This window comes from Marmota monax, unplaced genomic scaffold (assembly GCF_021218885.2).
Source record: "Marmota monax isolate L192 unplaced genomic scaffold, Marmota_monax_Labrador192_F-V1.1 WCK01_AAM20220418_F8-fsc00061, whole genome shotgun sequence".
NCBI lineage: Eukaryota > Metazoa > Chordata > Mammalia > Rodentia > Sciuridae > Marmota > Marmota monax.
The window spans coordinates 18,229,747-18,244,283 of record NW_026695230.1 but is presented as its reverse complement, the minus strand read 5'-3'; the positions used below and the strand labels follow the sequence as shown (position 1 = coordinate 18,244,283).

The following is a 14,537-nucleotide window of genomic DNA, read 5'->3' as shown; positions in this document are numbered from 1 at the left end:
ATTTGGAAGTTCTCCCTCTTTTTCTATTTCCTGAAGTAGCTTGAAAAGTATTGGTATTAGTTCCTCTTTAAAGGTTTTGTAAAACTCTGCTGTATACCCATCCGGTCCTGGGCTTTTCTTAGTTGGTAGTCTTTTTATGGTTTCTACTATTTCCTCAATTGATATTGGTCTGTTTAGGTTGTCTATATCCTCCTGACTCAATCTGGGCAGATCATATGACTTAAGAAATTTTTCTTTGCCTTCACTATCTTCTAATTTATTGGAGTATAAGGATTCAAAATAGTTTTTGATTATCTTCTGTATTTCTGAAGTGTCTGTTGTGATATTGCCTTTTTCATCCCATATGCTAGTAATTTGAGTTCTCTCTCTTCTTCTCTTCGCTAGCATGGCTAAGGGTCTGTCAATTTTGTTTATTTTTTCAAAGAACCAACTTTTAGTTTTGTCAATTTTTTCAATTGTTTCTTTTGTTTCGATTTCTTTAATTTCAGCTCTGATTTTAATTATTTCTTGCCTTCTACTTCTTTTGCTGTTGTTTTGCTCTTCTTTTTCAAGGATTTTGAGATGAAGTATGAGATCATTTATTTGTTGGTTTTTTCTTTTTTTAAGGAATGAACTCCAAGCAATGAATTTTCCTCTTAGAACTGCTTTCAATGTGTCCCATAGATTCCGATATGTTGTGTCTGTGTTTTCCTTTATCTCTAAGAATTTTTTAATTTCCTCCTTGATGTCTTCTATAACCCATTGATCATTCAGTAACCTATTGTTCATTCTCCAAGTGATGTATGCTTTTTCCTTCCTTCTTTTATCGTTGATTTTCAGTTTCATTCCATTATGATCAGATAAGATGCATGGTATTATCTCTACTCCTTTATATTGTCTAAGAGTTGCCCTGTGACATAATATATGATCTATTTTTGAGAAGGATCCATGTGCTGCTGAGAAAAAAGTGTAACTGCTTGATGTTGGGTGGTATATTCTATATATGTCAATTAAGTCTAGGTTATTAATTGTGTTATTGAGTTCTATAGTTTCCTTATTCAACTTTTGTTTGGAAGATCTGTCCAGTGGCGAGAGAGGTGTGTTGAAGTCTGCCATGATTATTGTATGGTGGTCTATTAGACTCTTGAACTTGAGAAGAGTTTGTTTGACGAACATAGCTGCACCATTGTTTGGGGCATATATATTTATGATTGTTATGTCTTGTTGGTGTATGGTTCCCTTAAGCAGTATGTAGTGTCCCTCTTTATCCCTTTTGATTAACTTTGGCTTGAAATCTATTTTATTTGATATGAGTATGGACACTCCTGCTTGTTTCCGAAGTCCATATGAGTGATATGATTTTTCCCAACCTTTCACCTTCAGCCTATGTATGTCTTTTTCTATCAAATGCGTCTCCTGTAGGCAGCATATTGTTGGGTCTTGTTTTGTGATCCATTCTACTAGCCTGTGTCTCTTAATTGGTGAGTTTAAGCCATTAACATTTAGGGTTATTATTGAGATATGGGTTGTTCTTCCAGCCATATTTGTTTATTTCTGTTACTAAACATGGTTTGTTTTCCTCTTTGATTATTTCCCCCCCTTTACTGTCCTACCTCCCACTGTTGGTTTTCATTGTTATTTTCCATTTCCTCTTCCTGTAATGTTTTGCCGAGGATGTTTTGAAGAGATGGTTTTCTAGCTGCAAATTCTTTTAACTTTTGTTTATCGTGGAAGGTTTTGATTTCATCTTCCATCCTGAAGCTTAATTTCGCTGGATACACAATTCTTGGTTGGAACCCATTTTCTTTCAGTGTTTGAAATATGTTATTCCAGGATCTTCTAGCTTTCAGAGTCTGTGTTGAAAGATCAGCTGTTATCTTGATTGGCTTACCCCTAAATGTAATCTTCTTCCTTTCTCTTGTTGCTTTTAAAATTCTCTCCTTATTCTGTATGTTGGGCATCTTCATTATAATGTGTCTAGGTGTGGATTTCTTATGATTTTGCACATTCGGCGTCCTGTAGGCTTCTAGGATTTGGGATTCTGTCTCATTCTTCAAGTCTGGGAAGTTTTCTCGTATTATTTCATTGAATAGATTGCTCATTCCTTTGGTTTGGAGTTCTATACCTTCCTGTATCCCAGTGACTCTTAAGTTTGGTCTCTTAATGTTATCCCATATTTCTTGGATGTTCTGCTCATGGTTTCTTAACAGTCTTGCTGAGCTGTCTATGTTCTTTTCCAGTTGAAATACTTTGTCTTCATTGTCTGATGTTCTATCTTCTAAGTGTTCTACTCTGCTGGTAGTATTCTCCATTGAGTTTTTAAGTTGGTTTATTGCTTCCTGCATTTCTAGGATTTCTGTTTGTTTGTTTTTTATAACCTCTATCTCCCTGTATAGTTGATCCTTTGCTTCCTGGATTTGTTTGCGTAATTCATTGTCGAAGTGATCTTTCATTGTCTGATTTTGCTGTCTAATGTCTTCCTTGATACTCCAGATCATCTGAAGCATGTATATCCTGAATTCTTTATCTGACATTCCATCTGCTGCAGCTGTTACCTCTTCTAAAGTTGAGTTGACTTGCATTGATTGTGGTCCTTTCTTTCCTTGTATTTTCATACTGCTTGCGTTTCTTTCTGCTTGGTGAAACTGTTGTGTTTTTGAAATGTTTTTTCCCCTATATATGTATATTGCTCTTGTATATTTGAAAAGTCTCCCTTGCAGGCGCGGGCGGCGGTCTGCCTACCTTGCAGGCGTGGGCGACGGTCTGCCTACCTTGCAGGCGTGGGCGACGGCTCTGCTCTGCCCCTCCTCCAATTGGTGTGAGGTGTGTACCACGCCCGCGGACCCCTGGGCCTGTTCTGCCGGTCGGTCGCAGGTCTGCCTACCCTGCAGGCGCGGGCGGCGGCTCTGCTCTGCCCCCCCTCCGATTGGTGTGACTTGTCTACCACACCTGCGGGCCGCTGTGCCTGTTCCGGGCGCGGATGAAGGCTCTGCTCTGCCCCTACTCCAATTGGGGTGATGTGCCTACCACCCCGGCCGGCCGCTGGACCTGTTCCACCGGTCGGTCGCAGGTCTGCCCACCTTGCGGGCACGGGCGGCGGCTCTGCTCTGCCCCTACTCCAAATGGGGTGACCTGTCTGTCGCACCGGCAGGCCACTGGGCCTGTCCCGCTTGTCGGTCACAGGTCTGCCCACCTTTCGGGCACGGGTGGCGGCTCTGCTCTGCCCCTACTCCAATTGGGGTGTCGTGACTACCACGCCGGCAGGTTGCTGGGCCTGTTCCTGGCATGGGCCGCGACTCTGCTCTGCCCCTACTCCAATTGGGGTGACGTGTGTACCACGCCGGCAGGCCGCTGGGCATGATCTGCCGGTCTGTCGCAGGTCTGCCTACCTTGCAGGCGCGGGCGGCGGCTCTGCCCTGCCCCTCCTACCACGCCCGCGGACCGCTGGGCCTGATCTGCAGGTTGGTCGCAGGTCTGCCCACCCTGCGGGCACGGGTGGCGGTTCCGCTCCGCCCCCACTCCAATTGGGGTCACTTGTCCACCACACTGGCGGGGCCTGATCCGGGTGCGGGCGAAGGCTCTGCTCTGCCCCTACTCCAGTTGGGGTGACGTGTGTAGCACGCTGGCAGGCCGCTGGGCCTGACCCGCCAGTCTGTCGCAGGTCTGCTTACCTTGCAGGCGCGGGTGGCGGCTCCGCTCCGCTCCCTCTCCAATTGGGGTCACGCGACCACCACGCCAGCGAGCTGCTGGGCTTGTTCCGGGCGCGGGCGGCGGCCCGGCTCCTCCCCTCTGGCTCGACGACAAAGCGAGAGAGACTCGGGTGTCTGTGACTCACCCTCCCTACCAGGAGACCAACTGTTTCTGTCGCCGCTGGTATTGATGATGTTCTGTCCTCCGCCGCTTTCTGATGACATCAGATCTCTGCCATGTTGGTATCCCATGCGAATGGCAGCATTTCGTTCCCTTTGCCGGGTGACCAAAGCAACGGGTGAGTCCTGACCGGCCCTCACAGGCCCCGTCTCAGTCCTGTTGCCACTGCCCACGAAGGCTCGGTTGGTATTTACCTCCACAGTATTCAGCAGGACCCGGACCAAGAAGCAGTTTCCGCGGGCTCCTTAGCCCTGGGCCAGAGCAGTTCCGGGAGCTGGAACTCAGCCGCTCCGTGCTCGGTGTATGCTCTGATAAGAGCAGGCTCCAAGAAGCAGTTTCTGCGGGTTATTTAACACTGAGCCTGAGTGATCTGTCTGCAAGCCGCTGGCGAATGGCAGCCTGAAATTACCTGTTCTATGGCTGAATGAGCTGCGGTCAGTTGAAAACAGGGATGGTGACGTCAGCTCTCCAAGATGGTGGCCGCTGGCCTCCTCTGTGGTCTGACCGGTGTGGAGAACCGAATTGGACCGCTTCCTTCCCCCGTCTCGAACCCAGAATTCAGCCCTGAGTACGGTGCTTGCACGGCTGGCAGAAACTGCAGCGCTGTATCCCTGCGTCGCTATCTCCTCGTTTCCCAGCGCGCGCTGCAGACTCTAGCCGCGGGGCGATTTGCTGAATAAGCAGTGTTACCCTCCGTGCAACAAATCTCTCGCATTTGAGTCCCCGTAGCCGATCCTCGTGCGATGGAAATCCTTCCTCCAGGTTCCGGAGCACCCCACTATTGCTGGAAATTCCTAACAAGATAGCCTTTAGCCGTCCTGACTCGTCATTCTCTCACACAGTGATGCGGCACACGGGGGCAATGCACTACCCTCGCCGCCATCTTCTTCTTCTTCTCCTTTATTTTTGCAGCTGATTGTTGTTTTTGTTATTATTGCTGCCCTTCCTCCTCCTCCTCTTACTCATCCCCTTCTTCTTTTCCTCTTCTCCCTCCACCTCTTCTTTCTCCTTCTCCTCCTCTTCCTCTCACCCCTCCCTCCTCCTCCCACAGTAATTTTAAATAACAATTGCAAGTACCCTGCTCAGAAAACGTTAACGATTTGTGCTGCATGTAGGATAGGGTCTCATTCAACTTGCGGAACATTTTTCCTCCTCCAGAATATAACCTGTTTCTTGCTGCTGCAGGCTTCTCATTGTTTCTATACACATCCTGGGTGTTATCTTACCTTCTCTCTGCTTTTGCTGGTCCTCTGGTTTGTGTCCAAATTCTCATTGTTACTGCCCCAGAATCAGGTGACCCTGCAGCATCCCCCAGCCTGGCCTCCTGCAATCACCTCCTTAGGAATAAATGGATGAGACTGTGATTCTTCTCACACAGTGCAATGGATATATATTGGAGGCACAATCACACTGACCTTTGATCTTTGCTTCTTTTCAGATATCTCAGTGAGCCTGCTGACTCTTGTGGTCACTGCCTGTGGTCTTGCCCTCTTTGGCGTGTCTCTCTTCGTGTCTTGGAAACTCTGCTGGGTTCCATGGCGAGAACGAGGCCTACTCTCTGGTAGCAAAGACAACAACCAGGAACCTTTTAACTGCACGGACACAGAGACCAATGAGCAGGAGAACAGTGAGGACTTCCTAGATCTGCCCACACCCTGCCCTGACTCTTCCATGAAGATCAGCCACACCTCCCCTGACATTCCCCTCTCCACCCAGCCGGGGGTCCAGGAGAACTGTGCCCATGGCGTCCGTGTGCAGCGCCAAGTTACAGAGCCAACCTCATCGGCTCGGTCAGTAATGCCCACTTCCTTTCTGATATGCAAGGCAGAGACCACCCTTCCCTTTTTTGTCAGTTATGGCATTGAATAGCCAAGAAGCATGTAACCTTTTAGATGTCCATTCAGTATCAGAAATATGAGTATGGGAAAACTGTGCTTCCTGTGAGGAGTTAGTTCCTGAGTGCTACTTAGTCTCTACCAAGTCCATAAAAGTAATAGCTAACATTGTTAGAACTTATCATGTATCTAGTATAATGTATAAACATTATGTGCATTATTTTATTATAACTTAAAACTTTGATATGGATGCTATTATCATTTTATTTTATAATAGAAGAAACTTAAGTCGAGAAGATTAAGTAACAAAGTCAAGCACCCAAGTCAGGATTTGAACCCTGGTTCAACCAACACTAGAACCTGAGCTCTTCCTTCACTACTGTTCTCTGCTGTTCTCCTAGAGCTGCAGAATTTATTCACTGTGTCTCTGTCCTGGCCTGGCCTAGGAGTCACAAATAGTCTGTCTTTAGACTCCACAATGTAGCTGGAGGTCTTTGTCCATCTCCAGCCTTTGTAAGGCCTACAGAGTACCTAGAAACCTTGGGTTACTCTCTTTCTATTGTTTGGGTGCTTTGCGCTCTTAAACAGTAGAGAAATAATGAAGGAGAGTAATGAAAATCATGGCTCTTAGGTCTAATGAATTGATCTATTATTACCTATATGTGTAACATTGAACAAATTACTTAATGTCTGTATGTGCCATTTCTTTTATGTGAGAAGTAGAATAATACCAACTTTGAGGTGATTTTTAAAAGGAAATGACAACATACACTTACACAGTCTGCACCTAGTAAGTGCTGCCAGTTTGCTTTTTGTATTATTATCACTGTTGTCATTGAGACAGGCCTATTCTCAACTCAGATTGCAGAAAGGTGGGTTTGAGGCTAAACAGCCAATTCTAAACCACTGGATATAACAGCCTAGTTTTAGTAAGAGATGTTAGGGGAAAAAAACACACAGAATCACCTTTCTTTAAAATGAAAACATTTGCTTGGGTAGTAAAGGAATAGCATATGCTATTATTTGGACAGTATTAACACAGTTTGGGGGTGTTTCAAGAAATCTTTTATTCTGTAGAAACAGAAATAAGATTTTACCCTTTTCTATGTTAATCAAGTTTATCCTAGAGGCTCTGCTCATTCACATTCAGGGGGATGGAATATGACAGTTTACAGTTTAATTTTTTCAGAAACCTGTTTTAGCATCATTTCCAATTCTGAACCAAAGAGCTAAACTTAAAATATTCCTCTGTAAGGAAATGGGCGGTTGTTTGCCATTTAATTTACAAGAAACCCTCAGATTTTATCACTAGGATTTCTCTTCAGATTTAAGACTTAAATATAACTAGAACTCTGTTTGATGCCATCATGGAGTTCATGCAGTGGTGCAGATTCATAATAAAATCCTCTCAGTACTTTAAGATGTGGAGCCTTTTAGATGAGGATTCCAGTGAAATTGTCTTCTATTTGGTTCTTTTCTGCATATAATTTATCTTGTCTGGGTTCCTCCAACTGTTTTTATTAGATTTGATCTGAGCACTCTGCCATATAATTGTAATAAACTGATACCAATAATATCACTATAATTATCATATTGATTCTAGAAAAATATATGAGTACCCTGTGTATCAAAAATATAATTTGCTTAAAAGAGAAAAACCGTTGTTATCTTCCCTACTGATTTGTAGAAATTGGGTATAAGAAAAAAAGAGAGAGAGAGAGAGAGAGAGAGAGAGAGAGAGAGAGAGGGAGGAAAGCAAAGGAATTATCCCTGTAAAATGAATTTTACATTTAGATTTATTTTAGTTTGGGAGACATGCAATTAAATTATCTTTTCTGATGGCCAAAATCAGGTTTAGCAATAGCTGAACTGCTGTTAGAAAACTAAATTCTTCCCAGCTGCATTTGACCTAGTATTAAATATGAATTTGCATCTTTATGCATTTAAAACATTCATACTTAAATTACTACTGACCTAGTTTTGTGGGTTCTGTTTGCAGATACATATCTTTGTCTAGTAGTGTATGGTCCTCTGATTCTTTAGTGATTGTGTTGCATTATAAGAACACACACACACACACACACACACAAACCTTTTTCCTGACAAAGGGGGAAAGCAAATGAAATTTCCTTCATCTCCAAAACATTTTTAACATTCTTTTTTTAAGTAACATATTTGAGAAGGGGAAAAGTACTCTGTTGAAATGACCCTGAGTAGTCTGTTCTGCCAGCTGTTATTTCTTTTACCTTCTTTCTCATTATGTCCTTTCCTTTCTCACTGTTTCTGTCCCATAGCAGTTATCACTTGTTGCAGGGTTCTGAGGATACCTCTTTGGCCCAGTTGCGCATATGACTTAGATTCCCATTTAAGGACATCCTCCTTGTCACCATGATTGCCATAGCTTCTGTCATAGCATTTACACTGGAAATCTTAACTTTTTTCAAATTGGATACATGTGGCTCATACCAGTGCCATTTGGAATACCCTAAAGATGAACCTTGTTTGATCTTCAAATGTTTCTGGTCAGGATGACTTTCTGTGGTTACAAGACCAATCATGTAAGATTCTGTGTCTAGTTTGCTCAATTACTATTAAAACTATCTAAAATTCCTGTTAATTCTTTTCAACTTGGGTGAAATCTCTCTGTGTTAATGATTTAATGTGTTGGAAATGTGTATATCTTCATTTTTCAAGAGTTTTTCAATACCAGAGCTTTATTATAAAGGACCCTATCCCAAGTATACAAAAATCTCTGGTTCTCCAAAATAGAAGGAACATTGAAAGGCTGTCAAATTCATTTCCTCATTCATGTCTCAAGATGAAAGTCCATCCTGGTTATTTAAGCCTTCTCAGATTTCCTGTATATAACACTTTGGTGCTATGAAAACTGACTGGTCGTATCACAAACTTCTTAACATGTCTGTGAAGGCCTTGCATGGTATTGGCAGAGCCTCTCCTCCTACCAGATCTTCCATGTTGCAAACCCCAGTGTACACTGTTTACGTGGACTCTGTAGGAGGCATTGCCTATAGAAAGCTCATCACAGTCCAGCTACACTAGCTGGATCTCTCCTGCTTCCTTCAGTATACCAAGCCTCCTGCTACCTAGAGACCTTCACACCACTATTCCCTCAGCCAGGAATGCTTTTCCATTATCTTTGCCTTTCCTGGATCCTTTGCAGCTTGAATGTCCTAGCTAAAATATCTCCTGCCCACAAAGGTCTCCCTGACACCCCACCTGAAAGATGCATTTTGTCCTGCACTCCCTCCCACTCTTAAGTTCTCATGTTGCCTTGTTTTATTGAACACTATTTCTATGTGATTATTTATTGCCTATACTCCCCACTAGACAAAGAGTTCTGTCAACTCAGAGACCACATCTATATTGTTTCTTTCTCTGTACCTGGTGCCTGGTATATAGCAGATTTTTTTTTCCATGAATGACTGATAGAATACATTGATCAATAGCAGGCTGCTTTTCTCTTGTTCTGCTGTCAATAATGGCAAATGGCCAGAAGTATAAACTGAGTAGGGCCCATAATGGTGTGAGACTGGCAGAAGGCCATTTTTCTCAGGCTTTACATTCATTAAGAGTCTCCCATTTAGACTTTTGACCTTATTTCTGAATTAAGCAATCCACAGACGTACAGAGATGCAATGACAGGATTGAAAGAATAAGATAACTATCACATTTTAAACTTGGGTCCCTTTACTGGCCACAACTCTCATAAGTAGTACACAAAGATTAAATGTTGTAATCATGAGTAGCACATTTCTGTGAACCTATGTTTTTGTGTTGAGAGCAAAAAGCTTTTGAACTTTCTTCAGATTTTAATAAACTAACAACTTAAAAAGTGGAAGTTGCCTAGACCTATCTCAACTTCCATGAGACCCTGAAACTAGATATAAATGTGTATTTTCTCTACTGGGATTTAATTTTCAGAAATTGTTAAGTTCATGGTGTTTGTATACTTACTATAAACACGTGTACTAAGCATCTGTTATGTGTCAAATTCTCTACTAGGTTCTGGTATTAGAAAAAAATATAGTCCTCCCTTTAAAGACCCAAAAGAAAAGCATCAGTTACAAACATTGAAGTGTTCAAATTGTTCTTTAGAAGATTAATTTGAATGCATAAGATATGCGGGATAGGGCAAAGAGTGGATACAGAAGGCTAGTCCAAGCCTGTCATGGGAACAGTGGGAATGGAAAGACACAGATGATATGAGTGACTTTAGATAAGGTGTTGGTGGGCAGAAGTCTTGCCAGTTATGGGGGATATAGTATTTGACAGTGACACCAAGGTTTCTAACCTGTTTAACTTCGGAAATGGTGTGAAGAAGCAGGTCATACTTCAGTGTATTGAATTGCCCTTGACCACACTACTCTACTGGCCCCAAGGCCTGATGCTTGATGCCTTCATTATCTCATTCACTAGAGAAGCCCAAGCCAAGAAAATCTCAGGTTCCCATTCCCTCCTGTCCTTGAAGTGTATTAACAGCCCCTGTCTAGTTCTTCCCTTTCTATGTCTGCTATGGTTTAGAACAACCAAACTCTTGCCTCTCCACCACCATGGGAGTTTCAGAGAAGATAAACAGCGTCCTGTCTCGAGTGTTTCCACACTTCCTGCCTTGACTAGAATGTAGTCAAGGAATCAGTGATAGTTCTGAAGTTACAGTTTGATTCTGTCTTGTCTCTCCTTGGACCTTGAAGCCTGGCCAACACTAGTACCCCAGAACCAGGGAAGGGATAGGTCAGGTTTCACCTCTGAGATGAGGCCACTGAGGTGAGGGAACACGGAAGAGAGTGCACTTGTCCATGGTTGTACCTTAAACCCAGAGATGAAAGGGATGTTGGGAATTCTAAACACTGGTTCTTATAGAGCCTGGAATGTGAGATGTGGTGGACATATATGTAAAGGGGTATATATGATAGCTGGGCTTATATGAAAACTGCTGGAGTCAGACAGCTGAAGATCCTCTTAGAGAGCTGAGACCTAGATGAAAATTAGTTAATTTCTCTCTGGACGTCTACAACATCACTTTGGAAGAGAATAAGGATGAGGCTAAATTAAATAGGCAAGCCCAGCTCAAGTACCATCTGCTCCATGAAAATGTCCTAAGCCAGAGGACTTTCATTCTCCCTTTCTGCTCTCAGGCTCTCTAACCCCTAAGTACTGACTTATCCCCATCTGCCCTGCTTTACAGATCCTGGAGGACTATCTCCTCGCTTGCCTGACCTGTTATTTCCTTCAAGGCATGGACTGTGCTTCTCTATAACTTCCGCTCCACTTGACACCTTCCTTTGCATATTCACATTTGTTGAATTACAGTAATGTCCTCTTTCTTAAGATCTGATGGACATAGTTGGCTATTTGGGTGATGAGTCAGGGCCTGATACTAGAGCTGGGACTGGTTAATTCACATATGAGAAAAGGAAAGAAGGAAAACCTTTTTGGCTCTGGGCTCTTGCCTCTTCCTTATTCATGGCTACAGCTCAGCACAAGGCTTAGATTGCTTCAGGTGTACAAGTATGTTTTGGAGTTTATTATGGGAAACCCACTTTACAAAATTTGTTAATTATATTTGAACTCAAACTTTCAACAAGCTCAACCACAAATCTTCCAGTTCAGGTCTTTTTCATTTCTCAGCCAAGTTCAGTCTTTAAGTTCTTTTCCCTGTCTCTTCCATGATAGGAAATTGCCTCTGCTGCCCCTGAGAGAGAATGAGAGGTGGAGGAAGCTGAGTTTAAATCCCAGCATCCAGCTTCTCTGTAGCAAGTTATTTACAGAGGAGACTATCTTTCAGCTTTCTGCCTCCCTCTCCCACCATCCTTAAGGTTTACTTTTTTCTCTTTCCATTTATTGTGCACTTTGAGTCCTGAGAACACCAAAATCCAGGATCCCCACATCTACTCAGAAAACTGTGTTTTGAACACAGATTCCCCCTGACCATGATCACTCAATATCATAATCGATGTCACTCTGTGATATTAAAGTTCCAGACCTGGTCCTGAAAAACCTCTTGTATACTGCACTCAAAGACCACCTCCATTGACCATTTGGAAACCCCCTCTTTTGGGGTGGAGAGAGCTCAGGTCATAACACTATGTTCGGATCATTCTTCCCTCTTGCTTTGGATTTGCTTTTTCTTCCTGCTTCCATTTCAGTAGCCTATAAAAGCTATGGAATACTGATTTTCAATTTCTTCTACCTCATCTTCTCCTTTGTGTCCCTGGGGCAGCCTTCCTGCTCTACTTTCTCATCTCTCAGCCCCTGGAGCTGTTATGCAGGAAGTAACAAGTTACCCAGATTCTCTGGCTGTTCTGAACTTCTCTGTTCTACCCCTTCCCCCAACTCTAGTAAACTCAGTGCCGCCTGAAAGGAGCCCCAGGCAATGAGAAACTGCTGTGCCTGGTTAGTCTTTGCTGTCTGCTTTAAGCCAGTACCTTACAGTAAAATTCAACTATTTGCCCAGGAGTAATTCTGAATGGGGAAAAAGTATTGGGAAATAAATTAGCATGTAATACATTTGGTAGGTAATAGTATTCATATTTGTGATTGGTTTTTAAGAAGAATCTTTGGTTATATTGAAATTTTGAATATGGGTCTTCGTGGGCAATCAGGTACTTGGAATGAAATTTTATTTTGGCCTTTGAAGTACAAATCCATTATGCCCTCTCCACCTCACTCCCTCTACCTGCTGGCAATCCATTGTGGTTAGCAAGGTCCGAACATGTAGTACGAATTTCTCTGCACATTTTGTGTCTAAGAAAAATGCACATGTACAACAGAATATATTCCATTTCTAAGTAGCCAAATCCATGTGTTTTAAATTTAAATTTACTTGGTAGAATTAGTCCTACAGACAAGATTTAAAACAAAACATTGCTGAGATGTGATGAATACATAGCCATTTAAAAAAAAAAAAAAACTCAAAGGTGACATTCACAGAGACTCTGCTCAGCAGCCACCCAGGGAGGAAAGGGCCGCAGAGTAGCTGGGCCTGGGAGACATAGAATTGTTACTACATCAGACTCCAATCCAAGAAGGAGCATCCAGTGGATCTTGAAGGTGCATTTATATTATGTAAATCAGTACCACTAACTAAACAGCACCTAGAATAGTCCATACAAATCCCCACTAGTTAGTCCTATTAACTAATCCCCACTCAGGTTTGTGGGAACTGACTGAGTACCAAAGCTTGGGCCCTTTTTGGATCTAACCCATATAGAAAAATCAGTAGCAGAGGAAGATGCCACTGGTCCCATCCTCTTCTTGCCTTTGTTGCTTCCTGACAATTCTTTTTGTCCACAGAGGCTGACAGAGCAAGATAAAAGCTCTGCTCTAGCACCACACTGGTTCTAATTCTAGACTAGGGAATGGCCTAGCTGTACTAGTGTGGAAAGCCAGTTTGGTCACTTACCAGCATTTGCCTCCTGGACCCCTAAAATAATGAGACGCAGAGAAACCTTAAGAATGTGGGTTTCTCTGGAAGAAATTGAAATCTCAGACCACATGGTTTTTGCACATTAAGGAATGTTTGTAACTGGGGTGTATCTGCTTTTTGGGGACTATGTTTGGTGTCAAATATAAGTGACAGCTCTGTGACAGTGCTCTTGTTATACCAGATGGATAATTAGTGATCAGGAGGATATTTCTGGAGGAAGAGGAATGTTCATTGTGACATCTGTGAGGTTGAATAATTTCAACCATGTTTTGAGGTCTGTTTATCACATCTTTATGTCACAATGTAGTTGTAAGAAAAGAATTAAAGATAAATACCAGTGTTTGCTCTGCCTCTCCACCTCTTTACTAGTCCCTCAGAGACATCCTGGCTGTCCCTTTTACTGCAGACTATTTTATTTAATGTTATTGAGTAGCTACATATAACATAATATAAAGACTGTCAACTCGGGGCTGAAAACAAGCAAAAATAACCTAAAACCAACTTTGTGCCAGGTGCAGTGGTACACATCTGTAATCCCAGCAGCTTGGGAGGCTGAGGCAAGAGGATCACAAGTTCAAAGCCAGTCTAAGAATTTAGTGAGGACCTAACCAACTTAGCGAGACCCCATCTCAAAATTAAAAATTAAAAAAAGGGGCTGGGGATGTGGTTCAGTGGTAAAGTGCCTTTGGGTTCAATCCCTGGTACCAAAAAAGAAAAAAAAAAAAACCCAACAACAACAAAACCCTTTTCAACTTGTGAGGATCCACACAGGTAAAACAGGTTTTAAAGAGAATTTTAGGGAAACTTCTAACTCAAACCAATAAGCTTATAGGATGAAAAGTAGACAAGTAGACTCCATTGGCAAATATTTAACTTGCAAATATCAACATCCAAGCTTCTCTAACTTAATCCCTATCTTCATTTATAGTAGCTCATCTTTAATTTTGGTGCCATTATTATTTATTTCAGAAATGAATCCTCCTGATCGCTAATCACCCATATGGCACAGCAAAAACACAATCTCAACACTGTCTCTTGTACCTGTCAAAGTCAGCACAATCCCTGTAGGCAGACACATCCTAGTCACATGAGCAAAAACTGTGTTCTTGTGATGAAATTATTTGATTGAACCAGAAAGGATTCATTTACTTCCTTCTAAGTTTGTAAGTCAATGACACAAAATTCTATGCAATTTTGAGAAAGATGCATTCATTCTTTTTAATACACTTAGCTAAGTATTTCAATTTCAGGATATTATTTATAAAGGTGAATAATTTCATTTTTAAAGTAGCCCATACAAATCTTTACATTCCACCAGCCAGATAAGCTTCTTTAATGGCACATTAGACAGTTTAGAAAGTGCATTAAACCTTTAAAGCTTCAAGGTCACATGTTAGTAAGTTCAT

The 14,537-nt window shown here is 42.3% G+C and overlaps 1 protein-coding gene across 1 annotated transcript in view; it reads left to right on the top strand.

The window, feature by feature from the left end:
• Syt9 (synaptotagmin 9) overlaps positions 1–14,537 on the top strand; it is a 176,663-nt gene that overhangs the window by 61,009 nt on the left and 101,117 nt on the right. The window contains exon 2 of the mRNA XM_046438162.2: positions 5,288–5,639. Within this exon, the coding sequence (XP_046294118.1) occupies positions 5,288–5,639 (352 nt within the window). The remainder of the gene's footprint in view (positions 1–5,287; positions 5,640–14,537) is intronic.